The 14,390-nt window shown below is 36.1% G+C and overlaps 1 protein-coding gene across 2 annotated transcripts; it reads right to left on the bottom strand.

The window, feature by feature from the left end:
* Positions 1–5: 5 nt before the first annotated feature.
* LOC113237537 (cilia- and flagella-associated protein 299-like) lies at positions 6–7,599 on the bottom strand. Of its 2 annotated transcripts, none has more exons than XM_026474078.1 (4): positions 7,360–7,599; positions 6,681–6,858; positions 5,371–5,568; positions 6–287 (listed from the first exon to the last, which is right to left on the bottom strand). In XM_026474078.1, the coding sequence occupies exons 1-4, from the start codon at positions 7,521–7,523 to the stop codon at positions 117–119; spliced, it is 711 nt and encodes a 236-aa protein (XP_026329863.1). In that variant the 5' UTR covers positions 7,524–7,599; the 3' UTR covers positions 6–116. The 2 variants fall into 2 exon arrangements, with proteins under 2 accessions (XP_026329863.1, XP_026329864.1); XM_026474079.1 differs by having other exon boundaries at positions 127–300.
* Positions 7,600–14,390: the final 6,791 nt, after the last annotated feature.

The raw sequence follows: 14,390 nt of genomic DNA, 5'->3' as shown, positions 1-14,390 counted from the left end.
TACGGGATTATATATATGAATAAACTGGATTTTTCACAAAAACATTGTTTTATTTCTCCAAGTAAGCAAATAATTTCAAACCACAAGTATTTAACTTTTCGTTAGATATCAAGGCGTCAACTCTTCTTTCTGACAACGTGGTCGTATATTTCGATCTGGGTGTATTTTGGCGAGTGGACCCGTTGCTTTATAGTGTTCTGTCCGGGTTCTTGAGCGGGGTCAGGGCATATGATCTTGTGGTCATGTCTGTTTTGGAATAACAGGCCACGATCAGGGTCCATGACGGGCTGAAACAAGATGCTTTGAAAGTTGTTTTTCGGTAACCTACGTTACCAGAGCCTTTATAAAAAAAAGCAAGCATTTATAATCCTAATACTTATATACCAATCCTTCTAAATTTCTGGATCTGATTAAGTGCTTTCTTGAGGTATTGTTTTTTTAATGGGGCTGACATGCTCAGTAACGATCATAGCCCCTAAATAAATAAAGAGCAAAAAAAAATACAAACAATAAAATGCTACTGCTACAATGATTGTTTAAAATCATTGTACTACTAGCAATGTCGTGCCATATGTTTGTATCAGGGTCGCTACTCTCGATCTCCGTCCGACATCCGTCCGAAACAATTACTGTCAAATAAAATAATATTCGACAAAATTAAAAGACAAGTATCCAGTACGAAGCTTCATTCGCATCACGCGTCTTTTCATTTGCTCAAGTATTGCTTATTTGGCAGTAATTGTTTTGGACGGATGTCGGACGGAGATCGAGAGTAGACCCCCTGAGACGTATCCAAACGTGTGAAATGTCAATTTCAAAAAGTCACAAACCCTTAAACACTTTGGCAGGAATCACAACAAACTGTTGGTAGACACTATGGTAACCTCCAACCAAATCTACCCACTAAACCCTGGTTTTTTAAACGTCGCGATTTGCCTAAAAACATCACTTCCACTATTATTCGTTTGCGCTTAGGCCATGTTTGCACACCTGTATTTTTGCGTAAAATCAGAGTTCGAGACCACTCTCTGTGCGAGTGCGGCCTAGAAGACGGTACCTTGGAACACATTTTTTTCAATTGTCCTAATATTGCTGTTCCACTTTATAACTTACTTTCTCCAAAATTCCCCCGCCCCATTAACATAAACAACCTCTTAACTTTAGTGTTCTCCCCCCATATTGTTACTCTATGTAAATTTATCCACTTAAATAACATATATTTATAAATATTGTTTTGCTGTTTTGTTTTACATTCTCAACTGAGTACTCCCGTAGTCCAACTTACCAACACCGGTTAATGTCCTATTAGAGCTTAGCGAAAATTTTTTTTTGTTTCGTTTTTTTTCTTTCAACTGTGACATTGGCAAAATCATCAGTTCTCATATTGATGGAGCCATAAAAATAAAAAGTGATAAGGACGCATTTATCCGACACGAATTTCATCGCGCTCACGCCGCGTTGCCGCCGCACAGCGACCGCGTGAATCTACCTGTCATGGCAAACTACGCTTTATTTATTTAGCGTTTACGTTTATGCAGGCGCGAGACTGGCTTGTCTTTGATTTACGCGGCGGCCGCACTGTTGTATTTATTATTCAGAGGAATTTAAATGTTGTTGCCTAGTATATAGAATTCAAATTCGCCATTAATGTACGTGAAAGCGTGGTAACTTAGTGGTCGCCGCGCGGCGGCCGCGCGTAATCTTCGTTGCGTCGTGGGCGCCTAGAGGATGGTAGTCCGTTAGTAGCCAGTTGTGCTTAACAAACCAAATCGTTTTCTCAACAATTTTAAAGAAACAAACTTTAAATTATTATCGTATAACTATTAGATAATTATCACAATATAAATAAATATTCTGGGGAATTTCGAATCTTGACTGGTAACAATTTAAACGGTTATAAGGTCCTGGATCATGCATACAAAAGAACGCTTAGAATTGCTATGACATTAAATAATTATGTATGTATCTACATCCAAAACAAACGACAGAATGTCCGACATTATTTGAACGACGAATAACTATGCAAGAATTCAAGTGAAATTCGGGCTCGCGAGCGTTGTTTTCAAATAACTTCACCGCTCCAACTAAAGACAATACGACGCGCTTTTTATATGAAAATATTTTCATTTCCTGTCAACGTAACGGGGGTATAAAGAGAATAATTCAGAACAGGTTGCAATGTAGTTCTGTCTCTATTCTGAGTCAAATGAAGTTTGTGTCAGTGCTCATGTTTTGAAGTTCTTTAAGTCTTTGTTTTTTTACCTTGGAGGTGCATTGTATATTCCGTTTCAATACCTTTTTAATAGAGAGGGCCATAAACGATTACGGAATAATTGAAATGATTGCAGAGTCACTCAGACGAGTGAAATTAGTAATCACAGTCCGCATTATGAGATGATGAAGTTGTTGACGTTATTAGCAATGCATGGATATTGGCAACTTATCTGAAGTTGATGCAAACCACAGATGATCTGATAGAGTCGTAATTTAGTACTGTGCAAAGAGATATTGTTTTTATTTGGGTTTTAGTTTTTTTTAAATAATAGCAAGTGACGGGACCAACAATTATTGCGCCTGATGGGAAGCTACACGCCTGTCTATAACAGTTGCAGTGCCACTCAGAGCTTTAAATAGCAAAGATTTAAGAGGCACCGCCACTGCGCCCGTCACTCTGAGACATAAGTTGATAAGTCCCATGTGCCCGTGATTTCACCAGCATCCTTACCCTTCAAAACCAGAACACAGTAATGCTGACTGCTTGGCGGCAGAATTAGGTAAGGTTTTCAGTACTACTCTGGACGAGCTCTTTCACAAGGAGCTCCTCTGCTACTCGATACTCTTCTTCTGATACTTCTGTAGTTCTTTAGTAGCGGTCCTAGGGCGCCTTCAAATTAGACGCTTATAAAAGCTGCAGTAGCGCCACAGTAGCGCTGCAGCCGCGTCTCTACTAATTTTCATACAATATTTAGAACCGCCGCTGCAGCCACTGTGGCGCCATATGCGCGCCTCTTTTGCAGACTAGTTATTGTTGAAAACCACGGAAGAAAAAAGCAATGGAAGTGTCTTAAGCCTCAATTACTATCAGAACCGATGTAGCCAAAAATCACACTTTATTTTAAACACTACAAAATCTTGATATTGATTGGTCGTAGTTTCAAATTTAGAAGAAATGACTAATTCTGGATTGTTAATATAATTTACACTTGACCCTGTTGGCATATCCTTGAAAATTCGTTACCATCAGTTAAGTACCTATCATTGCAAGTTATGTTTTGATATTATATTGAAATTTCAATCAATGTGCTGCCATCTAGCGGTTAATTGCTAAACGAATTGGAGTTATTAATTTAGTTCTCCAAAACAGAAGCGACCATATCGCAGGGGCTTTACTTTCGTTTATTGTAACAAAAAAATATTTGGATAAACAGAAAATTGAAAATCTATTAAAATAAGACTTCCCGATACTATGAAAAACCAACACGAGTAATATTTTTGCACTCCAAAACAGCCCAATAAGGGATTTTTCTAGGATTTTAGAGAATTTGCACGTAAAAATGATACAACCATACCATAAAAAGCAAAAATGGCGGACTGTGCTCAGTTCGGTCTTTCAGACCTGTAGTAGGCACATGTCAGATGCTAACTTTCCACTTCTACTGTATTTATTGTTCTGTGTTGAAAACTATTAGTAACGGACTGTAAGTTACGGATTCTTTTTTTATATAAAAATAAGTGCGCATTTGACTTCCATCTCACCCGATACAAAATGATGGATTAAAAAAATGTAGTCTACTAGTAGAAAGCAGTCTATGGTGAAACGAAATTTGAAAAGTTAACGTTATGTACAGACGGCAGCAGTTGCACTTAGTGAACACCTAGACTAGAATCGATTTAAAAAAGTTAATTTCCCAAATAGTTCCTACCGGGAATCGAATCCGGGACCCCCTCATCAGCGCCTACAGTGCAAACCGTTGGGCCACCGAGGTCGTCATAGAGTTATAAAATGTTGTTGATAATGTTAACGTACAATCAACGGCTCATCAAGCACACACTTTTGTTTCAATATAGCCTCCTGTGCAACGGAACAAGATTCATCAATGTATAGCTTGATGTACTGCCATCGATACATGTAATATACCAACTCACAGACAAATGTAATTAAAACGAAATATTGGCTTCCTTATTTTTGCACACTCTGGTCTTGGTGTGCAAGCGAAACTGAATGTGTTTCTCAAATTCACTAGCATACTTAAACTTACACGTGTGTATCTCATTAACTCGTGATAATGTATCTCATTAACTTGTGATAGGGAGCACGAAACGAGCCTCCCCGCAACGACATATTATTCGCGTTTCTTTCACCGATGGCATACAATATGTCCCGCAGTCAGTGCTAGAGCTCGACGGCAAAATTTTGGGTCGCAATAATAACGTATTCTTTGTATATAAGTATAATACAGCTACATATGATCATCGTAAAAAGTGCTTTCATCACAAATTTTTCGTCGACCCGGTGGGAGTTGAATCCACGTCCATGCTGCACCGTAGTATTGCTCTTACCAAGTTACGGGTCTAGTACCGATCCGTCGAAATTGTACTATGTGTTTTTGTTATAGATCTTTGTTACACAGAAACAACTCTATTAGGTTTTGTTATGATTATGTATACAAAGATCGAATACAGATAAATTTTTGTTACACAGAATCTTTAAATCTGTCTTTTTCTTAAAAGATTGTAATTTTGTAGATGTGGTTTTATTACACAAAAGAAAATACACATTTTGAATCTGAGCAATAAAATTTGACCCAAGCACCACAAAGTCATGAAATAACTTCATATTAATTCAATAATAATTTTATGAAAAATATTATTACATATATTTTTAAACCTTTCTCCTGAGACGTTGTCATTTTGTAAAAGTGGCCTTTTTACCTGGCCTGGGGTGTGATATAATGTATGCCGTGGATACGACAAGATGAAGAAATAAAGAAATTTAGTAGAGAGCTCCTTGTGAATGAGTTCGTCCAGGGAAATACTGTCACCTTACCTATTTCTGCCGTCAAGCATGTGAACATTGCTGCGTTTCGGTTTTGAAGGGTAAGGTGCTGGTGATATTACAGGTACATGGACCATGTCAACTTATGTCTCAGGGTGACAGGCCCAATGGCAGTGCCCCTCAAATCTTTGCGATTTATAATTCTGAGTGGCACTGCAACAGTTACGGATAACCATATCGTTTACTACCACGAGAACGACTTGTCCGTCCCATCCCTTGATATCATAAAAAAATAAAATAAGAAGAAGACTCGGTAGAAGTATTGGTACAACAGTCTCCGTTTAATTATGACATTCAAAGCCTGTTACACTTACTTTGTAGTTTCTACTCATATTACTTCTCACAGTTCCGTGTCGCCAATGGTAATATCCCAGGTCGTTGTCCCTCGGCCACAACCTCTTGTTGCCTTTGAAGAAGGGGCCCCAGTTCTCGCTAAGCAACCGATGGGCGTAGTCAATATACCCAGATATTTCAAAACCCCCGCGTGTGAAATGACGGAGAAAGATTATAGTCTGAAAATTAAACAGATTTTTTGCGCTTAATTTACTTCTCAAATCCGTGAGATTTGAGGGTAATACCCATTCAATCAATAAACGAGTTAAAGTAAATACTTTTACATTGGTTATTTTTGGCGAAACCTACCTAAAAATACTTTTTCCCCATTTTTAAAATGTCATAGGTACGTCTAAGGACGCCTTCAAATTAGACGCTTGTAGTAGCACTTCAGTAATTTTTAGTTCACTAAGTGCCATTTTCCACTAGCGACTAGTTTCTTCAGAGTAGCCGGCGCATCAATGGGTAAGGTATACTTATTTCAATAAATAAGAATCGCGCACGGCCAGCCGCCCGCGAATAGCCGCTTAGTGGAAAATGCTTGTAATTGTGACTGCAAAAGTGACGCGTTAGTGACACTGCAACTGCGCTTCCAACACGCGTGTGAAAATTCCATTAAGCGGCTAGTCGTGCGCTTTTAGACCCATTTTACACTAAGCGACTAGTAGCGGGAGGCTGGCCTCGCGCGGTTTCTAATTATACAGATAAGCCATATACCATATCCACTGACGCGACCGCGACTCTGCAGTCATGCTGTCGCTCATTTTAGTTGTGGTACCAACCCGGTATTAGCGGCCTCAGCTTTCATAATAGTTCATCAAAGGATTTTACCGACATCCGTGTGTAATTGAAAAATTTTGTGTCATGTTCTCGTAATTCATTATAGAACCAATAAAATGCACCTTTTGTAGTACGTTCTCTTAACAAGGGATGTATCCAAAATTAAGTTTTCGTTTTCTTTTTGATAATAAGACATGTTATTTCTTCGACGTTCATTTTGTAAATGAGCTGTTTGTAGAATACAGTCGCTATAGAAACTAGCCGTTGCGGCTGCGGTCGTTCGCTGCTATTAGCGTAGTGGAAAACGGCTTTTACTTACCAAAAAAAATTAAGTTATTATATACCACATTCACTGAAGACTCTAGAAGTAAAACTAATTGCTACGGCTGCGATCGCGGCTAGTCGCTTAGTGGACAATGGCAGTTAACGTTGTACGAAAATTAGTAGTAAAACTATGTTGCCACTGCAACGCTTGTATAAGTATCTAATTTGGAAGTGCCCTAACACTTACGTGAATGATACCAACTCTATTAGCTCTCTCTCTGATAGCTAACTCCCTGTTGAAAGGGTCCGAGAGATCTGCTACCTCGCTCACCAGAACGTAAGGCTTGACTGTGGGGAACACCACCTCTCCGATTGCTGCTCGCCGCTTGTAGAACTCCTTTTGAGATAGCGTATCGCCTTTAGCTCTATTAAGATTAACTTGTAAATTTAATACTTCCTCTTGTTTATCGAAACTTACAACATGGTAATTTCTTACTAATTTTTTTCTTACTTTTACGGGTAGGAAAAATTTCATTTATCAAACAATTTATTGTACACAGAATACAATAAGGATACAATTTAATATTATAAAAAGAGCTTTTAGAAAGGCATTAGCGTTTCGGTTATCTATTTTGCTTATAAATCTATAGATTTGTCATATGATTTATAAATCATCCACATAGAATGCCCAGGTGACTATGTTATGTGTATAAAAGTAGTACCTAAATAATAAACTGTAAATTGTTGGCTGTGCGCGTGTTTGTTTATGTGATATAGCATGTGTGCAAAAGTTATGTCCTTAGCTAACACGCGCAAACGTCCCAAAAACATACTGGAGTGAATATTACGTTCAATTTTCATTGAATGAACGCTCATTACAATGAACGCTTACGAAGCACGCTTTGACTTTCGAGTTTATTTACTACCTGTATCCCAATTCAGCGATGGTTCTCGCTGTAGTTATACTTCTGAGGTTCCGCAGGTCAGCGATTTCTATCAAGGAGTCTAGGTAGTCTTCGTAAGTGTCGTAGAAGAGAAGACGACGATCGGCTTCGACACTCGCTGGGGTTTCATTTTTCTTTTCACCCATGATTACTTATTGATCAAAATTTCATTCAAAATTAATAATTATTTATAAAACTTAATCGTTAGAAGCATAATTTTAGGGAGTATACAAAAACTAATAATTCATTTTAAAAATACATAATAAAAGGACGAATGACAGCTAAATATTTTTTTAATTAACTTGGAGTAGACATAGAGTATATAATATGTATATTTAAAAGATATCTATGACAATGGGACCAAATTTATGAACGATTTAGCGAATCGCGCACTGATCATAGAGATGTAAACATGAGTGAATACTCTTAAATAGTTTCTATTGATATTACTTATGATCTTTTTAAATTTTATATACCATATGAATGATTTAAATGTATTTGTAGTTACGATTACAAAAAAGATTTATGCAGACCTCAGAAATCTAAATAAATAGGCATTCATTTAGATTCTTAAGAGGTCACACAGAGGTCAGAGGGGTTATAATTTTGTATATGTATATAGTCTAGATATTAAAGTAGATTTATGTAATAAAACATATATGTATATTCGCCCACACGACCACGTCACGGAAAACGTATGTAGAAAATCCTGCGGCAAGATGGACGGACAAACTAAGAAAGGTGGCCGGCTGCGGCTTGATGCGGGCGGCATAGGACGGGGAGAGTAAGCGTGCTTAGGGGAGGCTTATGTCTAGCAGTGCAGGCGTGTAAACAGATTTTTTATTATAACCAGTGACAGGAGAAAAGTCATGAGCCTGTTGGTAAGCGACACGCCTAACTACGACAGCTGCAGTGCTACTCAGACCTTAGATGGCAAAGTCACCCTGAGACAAAAAGTTGACAAGTCCCATATAGTCTTACTCTTTCACCAGGCGCACGACTTGTTTGTCCCGTGACTTAGTATCATAAAAAACGAACGCAGCAATGCTCACGTTACAGCTTGGTGAAATATTAGACGTGGTGGCAGGACTGGACGAACTCTCACAAGAATCTTTACAGCTTTTTAAAATACACTTTAGATAAAAGATATTTAAAAATATATCCTACCAACAATATAAATACTCGAATAGCATGTATATACACTCTAATACTTCAGGAAACAAACGAGCAGCAATATTGGATTTTTCAAATTAACATTAGCAGTATATTAACCATATCCCGAGAGACTAAATGTGATTTCTCTCAAAGATTTTTCCTTGACGGGAGAGATAAATTTTTGCAAAGTTTCCAACTCATTAGTACAAAGTTTTGGACTAGAAACCGTCTTCCCAAGTGAGTCATTCGTTGTGTATTTGCTTCATAAATAGCTGTAAATAATATTAATGCATGATCAGCTAAAGAGAAACTTAGTAAAGATTACCAAACAAAGTTGGTCAAGGAACAGTGTTGACCAACTCTGCTTGAATGAACCTCGAAGGTATGTTTTTCAATAGATGTATACATCGATGGCTTTCTAGAATATCGACCTATCTTCCAATTACATAATTTAACAGGAAAATGGTTTAAACACAATTGCAGAATATGTAGTAAAAAGTAATATAAAGTAAATATCTATCAAAAATAAACTATTTTGGTTTAGCCACTATAATTGAAACACAGCGATATATAGACAGTTCCAGAGCTCGCATTACAGAGTTGAAAAAAAAAACAATCACGAAAAGTAAATTTGCTTGACGACGAATTTGTTGAATTTAAATCAAAGTTACAGCAAATTGGATGGCGAATCGGTTTAAAGACACGCTTAATGGTCCGTAGGTAATTTTTTCGAGTGTACTCGACTTTGGGTGAAGAGGTGGAGGAGCAATACCGATGTATTTCAGTACGACGAGTACCCATACTTCGGTGATGCGTATTTAGTACGTATTAACACACCAAGTAGTGTTTTTTTTTTTGACAAATTTATGTTCTGTTTATCATTAGAGCCAGATGAAACTGTCACACTGACGTCCACTGACTAAAAAGCGGCTAAGTGTAAGGTAGAAGAAGATAAATAGCGTAAGATAGAACACAAAATTATCTTTTAAAAACAGTTAAAATCAATTAACGTGTTCGACTTAACGGAGCTAACGATGCATAGCTGAAATATCATTGAACAATTTGAATATTAGAATATTTTTAGAACAGTTTTAGAAAACTGGGTCATGGATTTTTATGATTTTTGTCACTTAGCCATATTTTAGATAGCGGACGGCAGCACAAATGCACTAACGTTTAATTTTATTTAATCATTTACTGTACAGGACAACACAATACATATTTAACGAAAGGAAAACGAAAACATAAGGATCTGTTTGTTATAATTATTAATACAAAGATCCGGCTGGATTTGAGCCGGCGACGTCTCCTAGCAAACAGTACCCTTTGTATTAAGAATTATACACAAACTAGTGGAGGAATTTCACAAAAAAATAATTGAATATCAATTAGGTGACGTAATATTTTCATAGATGGCGCTACGGCTAAAAAGTCGTTGAAAACCAATTACAAAAAAAAAAAATTCGTGAGGTCCGCCCATTGACTTACAAATAAATGGACGACGGGTCTAATACAAAAACCACGAAAAAAATGTCCCAAGTCAACCTATTCGAAATTTAAATTGTAATGTCATCGCAGTATCACGCTGTCAGTAGAACAAATGAAGACTAAAGCGGAGTGTCGCGCTCTGTATACGATTTTAGCGCCTTACAAGTGCGGACACTTTTTAGCGCGGATCCGACGTCCATATAATTGTAAGTCAATGGGTCCGCCGGTTCGTTTCGTGGCTTAGCTAGCATAGCGTCTGGCACGGTTAGGAGGCTAGGAGACGTCGGTTCAAATCCGGCCGGATCGAAGGATTTTTTCTCCGATCTTTATATTAATATTTATAACAAACTAGTGGAGTAATTTCACAAAAAAAAATTGAATATCAAGACAATAAAAATATAAGGATCTGTTTTTAAAGAATTTTTTTCCTGCCTTAGTAACAAGACATAATAATTAAAGTAAACGGGCTTACGTGCACAACAAAACAAAAATCTATAACTGAAAGTCAGTATCATAACAATAACATTAAATTATAAACTGCCTCCGTGGCCGAAAGGTGGCCGTGCTGGTTTTCGCAGAAGTCCCGAGTTCAATACACAGACAGGGAGAAATATTTCTAAATGTTTGTTTTGTTTGCAATACAGTGTTTCCCTATTGTGGGGTTATGAGTCTGTGCATCAAAAAAATTATATAAATCCAAAAAGAATAAATCCAGCGGCGATTACTTGTCAGATGAAACCTGAAAACCAGCAATTTGCAGAGGCTTTTACCATGTTTTAGATATAGATTTAAGCAATTATTTCGTGGTTTTGTTGGTATAGCGTCTGCCACGGTATGCTAGAAGACGTCGGTTCGAATACGGTCGGATTGAAAGATTTTTTCTGAGTGTTCGATCTTTGTAGTAATAATTATAACAATTATTTCATTTTAAATGTTTTGTGTTGAAGAATAAAGATTTTTAGTTTTATTTATTTTATTAAAATACTTAGATAGATATATATTTCATTATAATAACTAAGAAATGGATGGAATAGTGGATAAATGCTTTTTAACTCTCATTTTGCTATAATTACGCTATTAGTAATGGGTTTTAGAGCCTACATTCTTTAACTTTTCATTCATTAACTGCCTCCGTAGCCGAACGGTTACCATACCGGACTGCCACGCAGAGGTCCCCGGGTTCGATTCCCGGGCCGGGAGAAATATTTGTATGGCCTACATTTAATTCTCTCGTGAGTTTGGGTGTAATTTGTGGTTGTCTATGTGTGTGTCCATGGCACCCGCGACACAGGGTTTCCCTAGTGCGGGGCTATGTTGAGTGTGTGCGTTATTATTATTATTCACATTATAAGGCACCTGCAATAGTATAATATTGGATATATTAAATTTTACCGAACAAAAAGCACTTTTACATAGATTGGTTGGAATAACGACGTCTGAGTCGATCGCACTCATAAATTAGCGAGAAAGTTTTTGCTTCCACACAAAACTTACTGTCGTCTTCTTAAATTAGTCAGTAATTTTCGTTTTCCTGTAAAAAAAAATTATATTGTACTTTTCAATTAGTGGGAAAGTCTTTGGTTTCTCACACAATTCTTGGTCATAGTATTAATTGAGCGAGGTTTATCACCCTCACATAAATTTTACATTGAACGAGTACAATTGTACTGGACAAGTTGTTTTTATTTGCATTTTTTTTTGCATATTTCACACTCTTGGTTTAATAAGGCCATATCAACAAAGTAACTTTTTAGGAGAGAGATTTAAATACTTCGAACGAAATTAGATTATAATTGTTTGTTCAAAATTTTCACAGATAAATAATTTGTTTCGTGTATTTATAGGAATATGATAAGGCATGATATGATAATGCTAAAATTTTAAAAACACAAGTAACTGCTTTACTTACTTATTTATTTAAAAGTAATAAATTTATTACAATTAATTAATAATAATGTATAAGAAGTAAGGGATTGCTGGACGAGCATGAGTTACAAGGCCGAGTTACTATCTATTACTGTATTTTCGTTATCCCTCTTCTCATTACTAATTACTAACTAATTTTCGCGACAAAAATACAAAAAAGACGAAAAAACAAAAAAATAATACTAAATTACTTTATTTATCGCCTATTTATTTTTTTTTAAATGTAAACGATACATGTAGGTACTTTTTACGATCACGATGCGCAGTTGGCTGTATGAGTTTTTCGTTTGCCAGTTTACATGCTTAATTGTGAGCTTTTTTATGCTCTAAGATGGCTCTAAGGCTTTTTTATCCATCCTCAAAGTTTTCAGATAGATATAAAAGTGGAACAGTGCATATTGGATTTCCATACTTTGCAGGCATTGGCCGGAAAGAAGTCGCACAGTCTATAAATGACAAAAATTCCGTGTTCATTTTTTGAAAGTAATGCAAACATTTTCGAGCATGTTTGAGGAAAAAAAATATAATCGCTACATATTTCGTAATGTTTCATGATTTTCATGTAATAAAGACACTTTTCACATATGATCACATGTTGCCTTATTATTATTTATTATCATGTATACGAACACTCACACTCGCATTAATTTCTTGTTCCTGAACATTTTGCATTTGCTGATATGAAATGTATAATATTAGCCGTGATAAATATTCCGTAACTTTAACCCCAACTCTATGTTCGTATTTGAGAAGCTAATATGATTTACACAAGGCTGAAGGTGCCATGATTTCCCACTGTATTAGCGCTCGCAATTTCACACACAGTTTGTGGTTCCAATTCTATTTATAACCGCGAATCGAACCCGGAACCTTTTTATACAGCGCTCACTAATACCCTAATTGTAATAATGAAATCTCAAATCAATTTTTTTTTTTAACAATCTATTTTTAACGTATACACCGCTTTGGAATATTTATTCTTTATTGGTTTTTTTTATTCACTCTGGGCCTTTTGGAGGGAAATGTGTCGTTTTTATTTTGACTTTCAATTATTTTTATTTTGAAATCTAGTTTAAAGTGGAATAGGAAAGAGCTATTGTGCCTTAATTGAAGATTAAAAGAAATTGTACGAATCTCGAACTAAAATATCCGTATCGGCCTGTTCTAAGGAATCCCGAGTCAATCCAAGCACGCCACCTCAAATTGCCTCTTTGTGGCGGCCATATTTACAGAAACATAATTAAACGAAGACATGGCTCAAAAGACTTGTATCCAAGCCAAAATTATTAATAAAAAAACATTGTTTTTTTATTTATAATGCTGTTCCTTTGTTATGACAGCGTCACTAACATCATTCAATTATGCTGGTACTCTCGGAATTGACATTTATTAATATGCAGGTATGCTACGGCTGTGGGACAAAGAGGGAAATTATTTTAAATATTGTTGATAAGATAATTTGCTTCATGGCGATATTATTTTACATAGGAAAACAATCAATAAGAGACTTGGCTGTTCTCCAACTGTAATGAGTCGGAATCCTATCTTGAAGTCTGAATATCCACAGTAACACATATATATTCATGTTCCTAAAATTTCATAGTATTTCTTTAATTTAAGATGCTATGTTACTTAGTAGTACATCGTGTATCTTAATACACCTTAGGCGGTAAATAAGAAATTGCTAATGATAGTCAATGACACGAGGAATCTTTTACCACCCATGCTATATACAACGTTGTGCATCACATCTGCGAGGAAATAAACACAATGATATTTTTTTTATTGTATGAACAAATATCGTTTCACAACACAACAGATTTTGCAATTGGCGGGTTTTTTGTTTTTTTCTACATGTGTATACAGATGGCCAGCTGTTCTTCCATAATAAATACAACTCGAACTAAAATGTTGTAAACGGCAATAACGTATACATCCATGATGGTAAAGATATAAAATAAATAATTTCAAAGTACTAAGAATGTTGCAGAATTTGAATTTATAAAATTAATTTAGTAAATGTTAGTTTTACGTATAAGAAAAGTACAGTGTAATTATTATTATTTTTAAATGAAAAGACCCGTGGGTGTAATTCAACACATCACAGTCGACTTGCCTGCATGTTACGAGCAAGTGTAATGAATTGGGAATTAATCCCTTGTTTGACCCTTTCAATCGGCATTATAAAAATACAGCGTTTTTCCCATATTTGGTCGGTTCCATTCCCAGGTGAGGCAAGCAACTTTAAAAAATCTTTGAACGCTGTATTAATCACGTTTAAAAGTGAAATAATGTCTCTAAGAAGCAAAATATCTTATCTGCAATATTTAAAGTACTTTCCATCCGTTTCGCATAGTCGTGAAACGCTTGTACATAAATAACATTGGTGCGATACGGAGGGACACATTATTATACCATACCGTAACTAACATTCTCAGTGCAAT

Source organism: Hyposmocoma kahamanoa, unplaced genomic scaffold (assembly GCF_003589595.1).
Source record: "Hyposmocoma kahamanoa isolate Upper Pololo Valley unplaced genomic scaffold, ASM358959v1 93, whole genome shotgun sequence".
In the NCBI taxonomy this organism is placed as follows: Eukaryota; Metazoa; Arthropoda; class Insecta; order Lepidoptera; family Cosmopterigidae; genus Hyposmocoma; species Hyposmocoma kahamanoa.
This window is presented reverse-complemented; position numbering and strand designations above follow the sequence as displayed.